Here is a 15,447-nt window from a genome sequence, read left to right as displayed (position 1 = left end):
TACAATTATTTTAAAAAGATCTATAAGTAATATGACTTATGTAATTATATTATTATTAAAATAAATATGAAAAAAATAAGAAATAATTTAATTATAATTATTATAAAATAAATTCAACGACCAATGTTTAGCTTAATTACCATAATAATTATTAGCTAATTAATATTAGTCAATTACACTAATATATGTGTAATTATACTTTTATACTTTAAGTATATTCATTTTCACCATATTGCATTTAGTTTTATCTTCCTCCTCCATATTTGAATGAATTAATTTTGATTATTATAAAAATAATCTAACAACCCATGTTTAATTTAACTAAACATTTCAAAAATTCATAGAAAAAAAAATACTAAATTAGATGTAAACATTATAATCATCGACTAATGTCCATAAGTTGAATTAGATTAAGTTAGGTAAAAATTTTTAAAAGAATCGAATAGTATAATAGAATATGATCTTTGTAAGGTAAATATTAATATTAATTTAACGAATTTAAAATTTTAGGTATAATTGTCACAATGTTGAATGGAACCCGGAGCTACCACATTTTGTGTTGACATTACTTTATTGTTTCTTTTCCAAGTATATAGAAAAAAAATTATTTCATATAATTAAACATTCCAAAAACTCTTAAAAGGAATTTTTTTTTTACTAAATTAGGTTTAAACATTATAATCACCAACTAATGTCCATAAATTGAAGACCTACTTTGGACAGACGCGCATGGCGTCTCCAATCCCATAGTTAGATAGGGTCTGGCGGTTGTAAAAAAAAATTAAAAAAAAAATTTCCACAAATTGAATTAGATTTAGATTCAGTTATATAAGATTTTTTAAAGAATCAAATAGTATAATTGCATATGATTTTTATAAGGTAAAAATATTAATATTAATTTGACAAATTTAAAATTTTAGGTATAATTGTTACAATGTTGAATAGAAACTGGAACTATCACCAACTAATTGTTGCATAGTGATTGGAGCTACCACATTTTGTGTTGATATGTTGCATTTTCAATTGATATAACTTTTTTGTTTCTTTTCCAAGTATTAAAAGAAAAAAAAAATTATTCCATATAACTAAACATTCCAAAAACTCTTATAAAAAATTACTAAATTAGGTTTAAACATTATAATCACCAACTAATGCCCATAAATCGAATTAGATCAAGTTACATAAGATTTTTTTCATGAATTGAACACTATAATTGAATGTGCTTTTTATAAGGTAATAGGGCTTTCCTAATAGCCTCCTGACCAAACACCCATGTACGAATGTACCTAACACTCTTTCATTATTGATAGTCTATATATATGGAGTAGTTATGGTGCGAAGAGTTTATTAGGTGAAACATAGAGTGAGATCTGAATCGTTGATCAAATCTATATCAATGGCTTAAATTAATGATTTTTTTTTTTTAAAATGTGATTCCTAGGAATACAAAAACTAAGTGTTATCACCTTAAGTATTAAAATGACACACCTTAAGTGTTAAAATGACGCACATTTAGTGTTAAAATGACGCACATTTAGTGTAGAACTTATGCACCTTAAGTGTATAACTGACGCACCTTAAGTGTTAAAATGACGCACCTTAATCTTTGAAAATACGCACTTTAACTCCTTAAGGCGCACCTTAAGCTTTACAATTACGCATCTTAAGTTTTCAAGTATAGAATTGATGATGCACCTTAAGTGTTAAAATAACGCACCTTAAGTTTTGAAAAAGAAACCAATATCACAATTAAATTTCTTATATTAAATATTATATTGAATGATTTTAAAATAGTAATTTTTAAAAAGATCACTATTTAACAATCACTTATGGTGGTATAAAAAAAAACAATCACTTATGGTGTAGTGTTTTCGTGTTACATTCATAAAATTTAAAAAATAAATAACTTGACTTGAAAGAGATAGTCGAGTAAGTGAAGTATGTTTTTCAAACCTGAAAATTATAAGTTGAATTTTTACTAAAATCATCTTAGTTGAGCTTATCACTTAACATGAGTGAAATTTACCCCGTCTGCCCTCGTGATGAATTTTACAAAGCACCATATGTACTAGTGACATTTTTGTAAACATAAATAGTTATTTATACAAACTTTACCAATTACCACAGCTTTTTGTTTATAATAGTTGGCAAGATGTGATTTAATGTTGTTAACATTTTTCATCAAAACAATATTATTTGTGATATATATAGGTGCGATAATTATTATTAATTATTGATTATTTGTGAGATTAAATGATCTCAACACAAGTTAATTAAACAAAGTGATATAAAATGACATAAAATATCTATCATAAAATATTTAATTAATAAAATAATATCCAGTTATAAAAATATTGTCCGTATTTATTTAAGTAAATTTCTTGCAAATAATTGCAACATGATTCTTAATTAAACGATTTCTTGAAATAATAGACAAGAATGGCTCATTGGTCCCATTCTGCCTATTGATAATTGTTAATAAGTCGATAAAAAAAACTAATAAAATTTATTTAAAAAGAAAAAGAGAAAAGAACTAATGATTGAACATGCTAATGGCGTTCATGAACATGCTAATGGCGTTCATGAACATGCATTTAAATTAAATAATTTAATCTTCAGACACCATGAAATATTCAAAAGTAGAAAAGTTGTATTGACGGTGCGTGTATTATTTGATGAAATTATATTTCTCCATGTATTTCCAAAATGTGAATACAAATACTCAAAATTCAATATTTTATAACGTAAATTTCTGTTCAAATGAGTATGTGTAATCATTAAAGTTTTTTCGATAAGATAATTCGTAATGAAACTGATCAACCCACGTAGCATCTTTGACTATGCGTGATACTGATAAATATAAGTTTTGAATGTAACGTTGTAACGTTTATCTTTAGTGTCAGTTACGGTTTTCTTTTAAAGACTCTCTGGACATATCTGTGTGAGGAAGTAGTAAAATGTTAGATGTTAGTTGAATGTTGAAAGTTAGAAGTTTGGTGGTGATAGAACGCGCGCTATTAAGTGAAATGTTATAAATTAGGTGATGATCGAGCGTCATTTAGTGAAATATTAGAAGATAGGTGGTGATTGAACGCCATTAAGTGAAATGTTAGAAATTAGGTGGTGATCGAACGCCATTAAGTTCGGTGCTCAGTAAGTTATTTGTGATGAATGGTTTTTTTTTTTTTTTTTTTTGTGAATAATAGTGTTAATATTGAAAAATTAGAAGATTATATATATTTTTAAAATATGGAAATTAGTTTCAAAATAAGAGTTTTTTTAATGAATTATTTATTTACTATAAAAGGGAGAAAAAAAAAAAAGAAGAAGAAGAAAAGAGAAGATGATATTGGAAACAGCAAAATATTTTTGAGTCAACATACCATCAGTGCCTAATCTAACAAGGGTTTATCCGGAAATTAAACAATCCAAGTAATGGACAGTAATGACGTAAGCAAACTGCCACGTAGCAGTTGAGGATAAAATTAAAAGAAAAGAAAAGAAAAAAACTAGAAATAAAATAGAGCATTTGCAAAAGCTCCATTTTTACAGGTTATTTTTCATTTAACCTTTCGCTCTATCTCTCTTCCTTCTCTCTCTCTACAAAATTTTTTGAGAGATTTTTCTCCCTGCTTCCCTTTCTGGGGTCTCTTCATCTGATCAACCTCAATTTGGTTAGTTTTTCTTCCTTTCTAAACCATTCCTGGAAATGATTGTGTTTTTTCTGGAGTTGTTTTCCTGAATTTTACATTTATGTTTATGGAGACATGTGTATGTTGTAACTGTATAGGTATGTGTTTATCCCTGTGAAAATGCATGCATTAGGGTTTCAAATGGAGTAGCTTTTCTGAGTATTTGTTGGATTGCAGTTTTGATGATCATTGATCATACTTTTCTGATGAAATTAGGGATTTTTTCTGCTTTTGTTGTTGGGATTTATCTAGGGGCTTGCGGATAATTCATTTCAGTTTCTGGCCGGGGAGAAATAGTTGGTTATACCCTGGAGGTCAATCATTTTTTGATGGTAAAAAGGTGAGGTTTTAATTCCCCTTGTGCTATCGCTGTTTTATCATTTCTCATTTCCTGACGTCTGTTTCAGTTGCATGTGAATTCTGAATATGACGAATATTCAAAGATGCCTTTTTTTGTGCTTGTACGTGTATGTATTTGTGCTTCTGTTTTGTTTCTTCAAGAACTTATTAAAAATGAAACTTTTCTAAAATGACCTATAAAGAGAAGAAGATGATATCTAAATTGATCCAAAATGTTACCTCCTCATGAGTTGCTTGTAAGAGCTATTAAAATTGATGATATACCCATGTTGGAAAATTTTGATTAGCATCTTTCCTTACATTTCACTGCCTGACAAGCTACTAAAAGGAATTGATTTTTTAAACAAGCTATCGATAACAATTTAAGTCTAAGAAATTTTCCAGAATTGCACATATTCATTACTGTCTGTTTTCCAGATGTGTTGATGATTTAAGATTAGTCCTTTCTAGTTGCTGTGAAATGGATATTTCTTAAACTACTTTTTTTGTCCTGTTATCTGATTTCAATCGGTGGTAATTGTTATCGGTCCATTCGGTCCATTGTTACAGGTTCTGAACCAGACTCCAGAACCCTGCTTAGTTGGACAAACTCTTTGGTTTACAAGTTAGAATTATATATAGTACTCTGTATGTTTGATAAATTTTTCCATATCAAATAGTCATATTCAAATCTGAATGTAACTCAATCCATTATTTCCTGATATTTTGGAGAGCATATATTTAATTTCATGTCATGAATGGAGGTTGTATCTTGAGATGCGATTCTTGTAGTTTCCTAAATGCGAGGATGCTTAAGGGGAGAATCAAATAATTTGTATTATGTAGTTTTTGTTCTTCATGGATGGTTCCATGCTAACACTCCTGGATTTTTCTTCTTTGATATATCTACATTTGTGTTTATCCATTCCTCATGTAATCATACTGCATAAAAATTCCTTAATCATACAACTCTGTATGATAGCTGTACTTTCTTTCCTTTTTCTGTATTTTTGTTTTCCAGTAGAACCTGTGGTCATTCCTTTCCAATTCTATTGCCCATCCACATATACCTTTAATAATACTTAGTGTAAATTTCTGTATATGGAATAAATATGAATTTCCTTATGCTGATGCCTTGTCCGAAATAGTGGGTTGACATTGTTCCACTAATTGATTCTTTTCTCTGAGCAGGCATCATCCAAAGCATTTTAATTGTCAACATGGGACAAAGGAATACACCATATAATAATAGTCATATGATGACTGATCTGGAAGCTGATCAGCGTGGACAAATCCACCCCTATGGGAATGTTACAGCTTTTCCCCAACCTAATGTCCATTCACTATTACCGGTACGAGTGTCAGGAAATGTTGGTAATGGCTTCCTGCATCCTCTGCCGGAACATCACAACAACACTTTGTTTTATGGGATGACACAGTACAATAGAACTATTCCTCAGCATCCTGCTGCAAATCTTGACCCAGCTCTTGCTACACCTTCTAATCATCATGATCCCTACATGGCTGCACCGTCTGCTACCAGAGATTTCCTTATTCCAGTAAATCATGGAATGCATGATCAGCTCTCATTTTCAAACAATCATGGCATGGTTGGAATTCAGACAGCTAGTCATGGAATAAGCAATCCTTATGTGGATGGTGTCAGAGGCTCATTCAAGATAAAGAGTGCTGAAGGAATCCATGAGAATCTGCATTACCATCATGCTATGGTGGGTTCTAGTTCTTCTGTTGCCCCAGTGATTGCAAGGGCACATGAATCTGATGCTTCTTTGATGAATGCCACACCTATGCTACCTGATCATGGTGACTCATCATCAGTTATTGAAGACGGATCCCAGAGAAGTGTGAGGAACGGACCTCTCGTAAGTGGTCCAGATTCTGTTGCAGCACAAGGCACTAATCATTTTGTTCATGGAAACTATGCGGGTCCCTTTCAGTTGCGTGGTAATCCTTGGTCAGACATGCAATTCAACAATAATACTGGTGAGGGTGAAACTTGGTCGTGGAATCAGGCTGTTCATTTGCCTTACATGCATGGTAATTTCTGTTGCTCTTGGAAGTCTATATTTTTGGATCTTCTATAGTTCTGTGTTTTAACTTTATTTGTTTGCTAAGCTTGCCTTTGTTTCTTTTTTATTTTAATATTTCGATATAATAAATGTTAAGATTATTGGCAGTGCACACTGATAGTGTCCTTTTACTTTTTCTTGGTGATACTACAGGCAGTATGGCTGGGCCCATTGAGACTGGAAACATGGGTATACAAGGTTATCAAGTAAGAGGGGGCAATGGGAGCTTGCCTAGCTTTATGCTTCCTCCCATTCCTCTAGGGCATTCAAATGTTCATCACATACCACAATCTGTGCAAGGGATGAGAGGCCATAATATTAATTTCCCTCCAATGATGGCAGCATCTTCAAGCAGACACTCAACAAATGCACCATTAATCAGTAACATGAATCCTTTCCCAGGTGTTGTAGAGACAGGTACTAGATATATGGGAGCGTTTGTACCGGCTGGTGTTAGACTATACAGGCCAGTTCGTAGAGGCTTCATGGTTGAGGCAAATAATGTTTGGCATCGCAATATTCCTAACCTGAGGTTTATGCCAGAAGATGTAATGTTTGCTGTTTCTATGTCTTATTCTTATACTTTTGACACACACTCGCACACAGACATGCACATTTGCCTGGCTTAATGAAGCACAGTATGAGAATGCGTGGGTGAATCTATGTAGGGAGTAACCATGTTAGAGATTCCTGGCTACTACAATGGCGTAGGGGATTCTGCTGATCAGCACAGTGATATGCGTATGGATATAGATCACATGTCTTATGAGGTAAAGAAATGAGTAACTGTAGCATGGGCTTGCTATATATTTTATCAGTTTATGAGTTTAAGAGTGTTACTTCTGTATGGCTAATTGTGCAAAGCAATGTGAATGATAATCTTCTAGGAGCTTCTTGCACTGGGTGAGCAGATTGGCAGTGTAACTACTGGGTTGTCAGAAGAATTCATTACTAGCCATTTGAAAACAAAACCATTCACCTCAAAAACGTCACCCGTTTCCAAGGGTGCAGAATGTTCGGATCAAAATACTGATTTCTGTGTCATATGCCAGGTATTTATCAACTCTTGCCTGCGCTTAACATGATCAAGATTTTGATTTGAAGTGGAATGAACTTACATGACCTCTTTAGTGTTCAGATTTTACCTGCATAAAATTTATTTTTGGCCTTCTGAAATGAAGCGGTTCTCTCTTCCTATATGGCTATATGTATTTGTATTTCTTTTGTTTCTGATGCTCTTCAACATGTTCCCCCTCCCCCTCATTTCATTCAGAATGATTACAAGGACCAAGAAAGTATCGGAACAGTTGAGTGTGGGCATGCGTATCATGTAGACTGCATAAAGAAGTGGCTGGTTGTGAAGAACAGTTGTCCCATCTGCAAATCAATAGCACTGCCAATGGAGCAGAAAGATTTGTGAATTGAAGTTGACAATTAGTGCGACTTCTTCTGAAAGTAGATTACCTTTTATAGTAGTATCTAAGTATTTATTACATCCATCCAGAGGGAACATTTTGTCAAAACTGTAAAATATCTCTATATTTTGTATATACTTTCGCCATCTAGCAGGCAAACCTGTTTCAAAACTATTTTGGCGGGCTGGCCTTAAATCTCTCATCTGGAACTGTACAGACAACAGAACAATGAATTTTGTTTTATAAGACATTGAAGAATAGCTGTATATGCTGCATTCTTAACTGTGTATTCCATTTCTATTTTCTAGTTATGAGATTGATTGCATAGAATTAGGGATCACTCAATCTAGGATTATAGGGGATAGATTTATACTCTTTTCCTTATTTAGAAGACTAGCTGGGAAGCTATGTTGGTTTGGTGAGACCTAAAAGGATAAGGAGTTGTAGGATGAGGAATTCTATATAAATATCATTGAGATACTAAGATTGAGTGTTTTGTATATGCTGATTGAGTAGGATCTAAGGAAGATCAAAGGTATATGAGGTTGGATATTGTGTCTTCAATGGTGGAAATCTAATTTAATGGAGTAAAAATAGAACGTTATGTTACAATTAAAGTGTAGAATCAGGATACAAGATTACGACACAATTTGCATTTGAGGTAATGAAGCCTGGTTAAAAATTCCTATTCCTGCAAAGTTATGATATGAAAATCAAGTTGCTTATCTTTCATATAAAAATTGAGTTAATACTCAATATAGTCCTTGATTATAGTAGTTTTACTCAATTTATATTTAATTGACTTTTTGTGCGTAATTTAGTCCTCGACTTTTATAATTTTACACAATTTAATCATATGTTAGGAATTTCGTTTGTTGACTATTAGTAACAGGGTTAACATGTAATTTCCCTTCCCTTTATTTATTTATTTATTTTTTTAAAGATTACTCTCCTAAATTTTCCCTTCTTCATCAATTAAATTTCCCCCCTTCTTAATAACAAGCCCTAGGAATCTAAAACCATACAGAACCCAACAATTATTTTTTAGTTATGTGTCTTGTCTTTATTAAGAATCAGCTGGATACTTTACTTGCAAGCTTCCGTCATAGAAAGGGTATTTGTTAACAATTGTTGGGTTCTGTATGCTTTTAGACTTCTAGGGCTTGTTACGAAGAAGGGGTATTTAATTGATGAAAAAAAGGGGAAAATAATGAGAGTAATTTGACAAAAAATAAAGGGAAGGGAAGTTACTACTAACAACCAACAAACGGAATTTTTAACAGATGACTAAATTGCGTAAAATCATAAAAGTCAATGACTAAATTAAACACAAAAAGTCACTTAAAAGACTAAATCGAGTGTATTAACTCTAAAAAAAATGAATACTATTGATTTACATGCTTTCTCAACCTACTGAAGCACAATGAGCCAACGCCCCGACTGGGGATTAAACATGTGACCTCTCACTTAGGAGGGCCACAACTATGCTGCTTGACCACAAGATTTGTTAAGACTAAAGAACTTGGAGAGCTTTTCACAAAGGCCATAGACCATGGTCAAATGAATTATATTCATATAACAAGTTGGACAAGGAAGTATTATGAGGTGTAAACAGATTGATCTCTATAGAATTAGGGATTACTCAAATTTAGGAATACGAGTGCTTAATTCCGGTAGTGAAGTATTGACTCTTTGAGCTACAATCAGAAAATATATTAAAGATATATTACATTGTAATGATAATACTAAAAACAAAAAAGATCTGTCAGAAGACCTAGTGGCCAAGCGCCCAAAGTGTCGCACCAGGTTGCGAGAGGAAGCAGGTTTTTGGGCATGGATGCAAACAAACTAAAAGACCATGTTTCAAATGCACTGCACGTTGAAAATAGTTGCCACAATGTTTAAAGCTAGTCAGAGGCTCGGAAAAAGAGGCGGTGAATGAGCAGATATACAAATGAAACAATACACAAATGGAGTAAAAACATCATCCACTGCAAAAGGGATTGAGACTATGCTGCAATTCTCTATGAAGTGCAAAACTACATTTCACAAGCAGTTCAAAAAACATAATAAAATGATAATAAGGCAACTACATCAGATGTATTAACTGGAATGTAGCCGAGTTTTTGGAGTTTGAGCTAGAGGGCAATAATGCAGACCTGTAAATTCAGACAGAGCAGCAATTAACTTTCTTTACGGCCGAAACATCATCCTTCCCTCCGACGCTTATGGTTTGCCCCTTTGGCAAGGCTGCCGGGTCATCCCCAACCTCGAGTGCTTTCCGACTGATCACATGGTATATCTGGGTTAGCACTTCTGTGAAGGCGTTCTCAACGTTCAGGGACTCGAGGGCCGATGTTTCCATGAAGAAGGTGCTCTCCCTTTCAGCAAAGGCCGTCGCATCCTCAGTTGAAACAGCGCGCAAGTGGCGCAAGTCCGCCTTATTTCCCACCAGCATAATCACAATGTTCTGGTCTGTGTGATCTCTGAGCTCTTTTAACCATCTAGCAACGTTTTCAAATGTGACATGACGGGTAACATCATATACAAGCAATGCACCAACAGCCCCTCGGTAGTACGCACTTGTAATGGCACGGTACCTTTTGCCCCAATCGAAACAGATAGACACAGAAAAAAAGACAAGAATCTGGTCATTCTTCATGTATTTGGTAGTTCAATAATATTAAATTTGCAAAATGAGACATGATTTCTACAAGCCAAGTGCAGGTTCATGTTTAATGATAAAACAAATGAAAAATTTAGGACTGTGGCAACAAAAGCAAGACCAACTAAAGAGAATAACAGCACATATTTCAGGACATTTGAGAGATAGAAGGAATACCAAAACATTAAATTTGAGACAGTATTTTAGAAGAGCAACAACATATTTTAGGAAATTTGAGAATAGAAGTCTACAGACTGAGAACAATCGAAAGGCAAAGTCTCTTGCATATTTGGCAAATCATAAAAATTAGCAAACTGCAAGCAAATTTATAGCTAATTTTTCTTCATTTGGTAGATAATCTGTTCATTGGATTTGGATGGGAAAGACCAGATCACTACTACACATTTTGCCATGTAAAAAGTAGTATAAAGAACTACATCATATTCCTGCAGAAGCAGAACATGACCACCCAATAACCTAAGTTTCTTAATTTCTTTGGGAATCCAAATTTAACACTCAGAAACCTTCCAAAGATGCAGTCTTTTAATTTAATTAAGAAAACACATAGTTACTTGCTTCTTTAAAACATTAGTTAAGGTGGAAATTTTGTATCACTCAGAAACCTTCCAAAAATGCAGTCTTTTAATTAAAAAAAAAACACAAAAGTTATTTCTTAAAAACATGTGCTAAGGTGGAAAACTTGTAAAATTTTGCAGCTTAATGAACTAGTACAGAATTTGCATCCAAAAGTCAAGACATCAACCGGGGGCACTGTACATAGCCAAAACAACATCTCTTAACCAGAAATTCAAGATTCCCACCTAAACAGCCTACTTCTAAATCTAACAAAGTTATCAGTTTATCACCATTTCCAGATCGAACAACATAAAACATTACTCCGTAATTCCGTATAAGTATAACATAATCAAAATCCAAATGCAGAAAAAGCCAGTCAGTGTACAAGAACCCTAGCTTTACAACCACTAGATTCAAACCGCAAAACCCCAAATTTCCAGCTCATTTCACAAATTCAATTCCCCAGCACCGACACAGCTACAAAATTACAAGCGAGGCAGCACAGAGAAAGAGAGAGAAGCACAAAACAGTACCTTTCCTGGCCGGCGGTGTCCCAAATCTGAGCCTTGACGACCTTGTCGTCGACCCGGATACTGCGGGTAGCGAACTCGACGCCAATGGTGGACTTTGACTCGAGGTTAAACTCGTTCCGAGTGAATCGAGAGAGCAGATTGGACTTGCCGACACCGGAGTCGCCTATGAGCACCACCTTGCAGAGGTAATCATAGTCATCATCAGCTCTACTGTAGCCGCCAGCCATGTCTATACGAATACAGTATGTATGTATATGAATGAATGATCAAAAATTTGCAGAGACTAAAAAAGATCCTCCGTTCTTTAGAAGAGGCAGAGCAGTGGAGCAAACGTAAAATATTTTCTAAATTTGGGATTAATAAACGGCAAAATAGAAATGGGTCACGCGGAAAGTGTGGTTTTGGGGGTAAAGTCGAGCGGAGCGGAGCCGTAAATGTGAGCTGTCGCCGCGACACAAGGCCGAGTCAGCTCAGATCAAATTCAGTCTCATTACATTCTAAAATTACTATATTTAGAGAATTTTGAGATTACTTCTCGCTTCGTGTAATATTATAATAATAATAATAATTACTAAATTTAGAGAATTGAAATTACTTCTCGGTCGGTACTACAATAATATACGTTACTAGATTGATCTAATTAAAGAGATATATTTCATTGGGAATATAATAAAGTAGTAGCCTAATAGCACACATTTGCACGACTGTACCTGAACAAAAATTAATGGGTACAAACCATTGACATGGGTAGCAACGGCCATCCATTGAGACTAGGTGTGTATATAGGGGTAGAGAGTAGTTAAGTTTTGTATCGTAATCCCACTTAAATCATAATTATGTGTTAAGCTTATGATGATTCTTAAATTCAGCACCTTTGTAATATGTATTGGTAGTAGTGTAAATACTCCATTTATGAAGGAGGAGAAAAAGAATCAATTTTAATTTAACTTTCTATAAAATATGAGAGAGTCATGTTGCTCTTCTGCAAATAAAAGAAAGAATGATAAACTTTTAGTTAGGAGTAGCAAGAAGGCAATAATAATACTCTGATTTACTCCTATTGTTTGCATTTTTCCTTACTCTTCTTTATCTACTCTCTTAACTCTTCTCTACCAATCACAACTACTCATTTTAATTTGTGACACTAAATTTAATATGATATTGACGCCTTGGATTAATTAAACCTATTAACGTGTCTAATAAGGTTGAAATTATCCATGCAAATCTAGTTAGAAGTAGCAAGAAGGCAATAATAATGCTTTGATTTACTCCAATTGTTTGCATTAATTCGTACTCTTCTTCGTCCACTCTCTTAACTCTTCTCTGTCAATCACAACTACTCACTTTAATTTCTGACACTGAATCTAATATGACATTGACGCCTCGAGTTAACTAAACCTATTAGCGTGTCTAATAAGGCTTAAATTATCCCTACAAATCTACCATTTGCAAGTTCACACACACACACACATATATTTTGTGTGTGTGTGTGTGTATTTATTTATTTATTTATGTTGATTTGGGTTGTAAACTTGCAACTGCAACAAGTTTGCAATTCAAGGCTGCCGCAACAATTTTTTAAATTTTTTAATTTTTAGTTTTTGATTCTGTATTTATTTTGTTTTGATGTGATATGCTCACCTTTTGAAAGTGAAGGAGTATTATAGAGATGTAGAGAAATTAGTAAAAGAATTGTAATTTTGGTGATGTAGAAATAGGAACCATTTTTTAAAATAAGAGAGTATTGCAAGAATAAAGACAGCCTAATACTTCATTTAAAAAGTTAATATTATCAAAATTATACTCTTATTAATAAGATAGTAATTTCACTTTAAAATAAATATAATTTTTAACTGTAATTAAGTTTAATTTCAATTGTTTCAAGGAAAAAGTGGAGTAGTTTGTTAAAGTTAATGTACAATCCATGTAAATAAGGAAAGCATTTAACTAGTAGAGCATGCAGGGTATAAAAAGATTTGATTAAAATAAACAAATATACTCCATATTTCTCTTGGTGCATCACATATGAAATGTGAGTTAAGAGGTAGATATGATTGGAAAGATAATGAAGTTTAGTTGCCAACAAAATTTATGTTGCACTGTCCACATTCCTACAAGTAGTCATGCTTAAATGCTCTAAGGATGTCCATTTGTTTGCATTGTTCATAAATTTTGAACAAAAAATTAATATATAAAACTTATATATTTAGAAAGTGCGTTAAATTACTATTTGACACAAAAAATCAAATTTTTTCCTTTGATCATGATGAGTATTATCTCAAAATTGAAAATTTACTTCCAAAAACGGATGTTTTTTTTTGGAATGTCCACGAAGTGTCCTGAGCATGCCCTTCTAACAGGAGGCACCTTTAAGCCCGTACCATACTGGTCATATTGGTTTCTCCATATAAGGGGGATCGAACTCCCAATCTCCTCTTAAGGGGTAAGAGTGCCAAGCCACTCACGCCAACTAAGCTGGTTTCCAAAAATGGATGTTAATGGCCAAGACACCAAGTTAAATACTCATTCTAATGGCTTTATATATATCTGTGGGCTTGAATTTGCATATTGGAGTGGGCCGCAACTCAAGATTAAACTCCCAAGACTTGCATCATGTCAATACAAAAATTTGTGTAATATTCTTTTTAAGAATTGGGCCCCAAATTTTGGAGGCCCTGTGTGCTTAATTGCCCTGACCCGACATGGTCAAACCTAATTTTTGTATTGACATACATGTGTATATTCAACTTACAATTTGTATTTTTATTTTTAATTTGTGTTATATGGTGTTATAATAAATGGCATAGCATTTACAAGACTGAAGCCGTGGGTTAAATGGTGCAGAATATTTTTTAGCTTGTTCAAGTGACATAAACTAAAGATTATATGTGAAGGAGGTCTTAGGTCTTAGATTAAAATAGGGTTAAATCTTAAACATTAATTTCACCCCGATCTAACGTTCTGGTAATCTAGTGTAAGTTCAATTTTTTTCTTTGGGTGCATTATTTTTCTTACTCGAGTGCATGATTTATCTTCTAGTGAATATTTACTTTTTCCTTTGAGTGCATTATTTTCCTTCGTTAGGTGCATATTATTCCTTCTTTGGGTGAATATTTTTCCTTCCTTGAGTGCATGGTTTATCTTTTAGTGAATATTTACTTCTTTTTTTCTTTGGTTGCATTATTTTCTTTCGTTGGGTGCATATTGTTCATTCTTTAAGTGCATATTATTCCTTCTTTGAGTGTATATTGTTCCTTCTTCGAACGCATGGTTAATCTTCTAGTAAATATTTACTTTTTTTCTTTCAATGCATTATTATATTTTCCTTCGCTGGGTGCATTATTTTCTTTCGCTGGGTGCATATTGTTTCTTCTTTGGGTGCATATTATTCTTCTTTGGGTGCATACTATAAGGTGCATAGATTTTAGCCTACGAGTGCATACATTTTAATCATTAGGTGCATACCTTTGTTATCTTAGAATTGCATTCCTGTGAAACTACATGTACATAATTTTCTGCCTTTAGGCGCATAATATTGAACTTAATATGCATAACTTTGAAAACTAAATGAAGATAATTAACTACAAGAAGCATGCTTTAAAAAAATCCTTCATTCTAGGCCGTTAATCTAAATTAGATCAATAGTTTAGGTCTCACTTATCGTCTTTTCACTTGAGTTCCTTCCCACCTAAACCATCCTCTATATATATACAGATCTCACTTAATTTTTTACTTGGAGTACGTTCCTTGGCACGTAAGTCATCCATGCCTATATGTGTGTGCGTGATTGATATGAAAGTTTAATTTTAAGAACAACGGCCTATATGTGTGTACGTGATTGATATGAAAGTTTTAAGAACAACTAATTTAACTAATTAAGTTACATAAACGTACATTTAGTAACTTATATATACATTTCATTTTTATATATAAGTTACTCCTACATATGTGTGTGTATATATACACACAGAAGAAGGTGGGAGAGAGGAAGGAACTGCCCATATATATATATGCATGCATGTTCATCACATCCATCTATTACTGCTTCACATTATATTATATTGCATATATATATATATATATATATATATATATATATATATATATATATATATATATATATATATATATATATAT

General features: G+C 33.1%; 2 protein-coding genes across 2 annotated transcripts; one reads left to right on the top strand and one right to left on the bottom strand.

Annotated features, from left to right (window-relative positions):
• Positions 1-3,514: 3,514 nt before the first annotated feature.
• Positions 3,515-7,818, top strand: LOC116011095 (probable E3 ubiquitin-protein ligase ZFP1). The gene is made up of 7 exons (XM_031250611.1): positions 3,515-3,674; positions 3,945-4,032; positions 5,223-6,089; positions 6,275-6,669; positions 6,790-6,891; positions 7,009-7,173; positions 7,395-7,818. The coding sequence occupies exons 3-7, from the start codon at positions 5,252-5,254 to the stop codon at positions 7,539-7,541; spliced, it is 1,647 nt and encodes a 548-aa protein (XP_031106471.1). The 5' UTR covers positions 3,515-3,674; positions 3,945-4,032; positions 5,223-5,251; the 3' UTR covers positions 7,542-7,818.
• Positions 7,819-9,471: 1,653 nt separating this feature from the next.
• Positions 9,472-11,777, bottom strand: LOC116010490 (ras-related protein Rab11B). The gene is made up of 2 exons (XM_031249920.1): positions 11,311-11,777; positions 9,472-10,136 (listed from the first exon to the last, which is right to left on the bottom strand). The coding sequence occupies exons 1-2, from the start codon at positions 11,535-11,537 to the stop codon at positions 9,704-9,706; spliced, it is 660 nt and encodes a 219-aa protein (XP_031105780.1). The 5' UTR covers positions 11,538-11,777; the 3' UTR covers positions 9,472-9,703.
• Positions 11,778-15,447: the final 3,670 nt, after the last annotated feature.

The sequence above is a fragment of the Ipomoea triloba genome, chromosome 2 (genome assembly GCF_003576645.1).
Source record: "Ipomoea triloba cultivar NCNSP0323 chromosome 2, ASM357664v1".
NCBI classification, from domain to species: Eukaryota; Viridiplantae; Streptophyta; class Magnoliopsida; order Solanales; family Convolvulaceae; genus Ipomoea; species Ipomoea triloba.
Note: the sequence above shows the minus strand (reverse complement) of the source record. Positions and strands in the feature narration are given on the sequence as shown.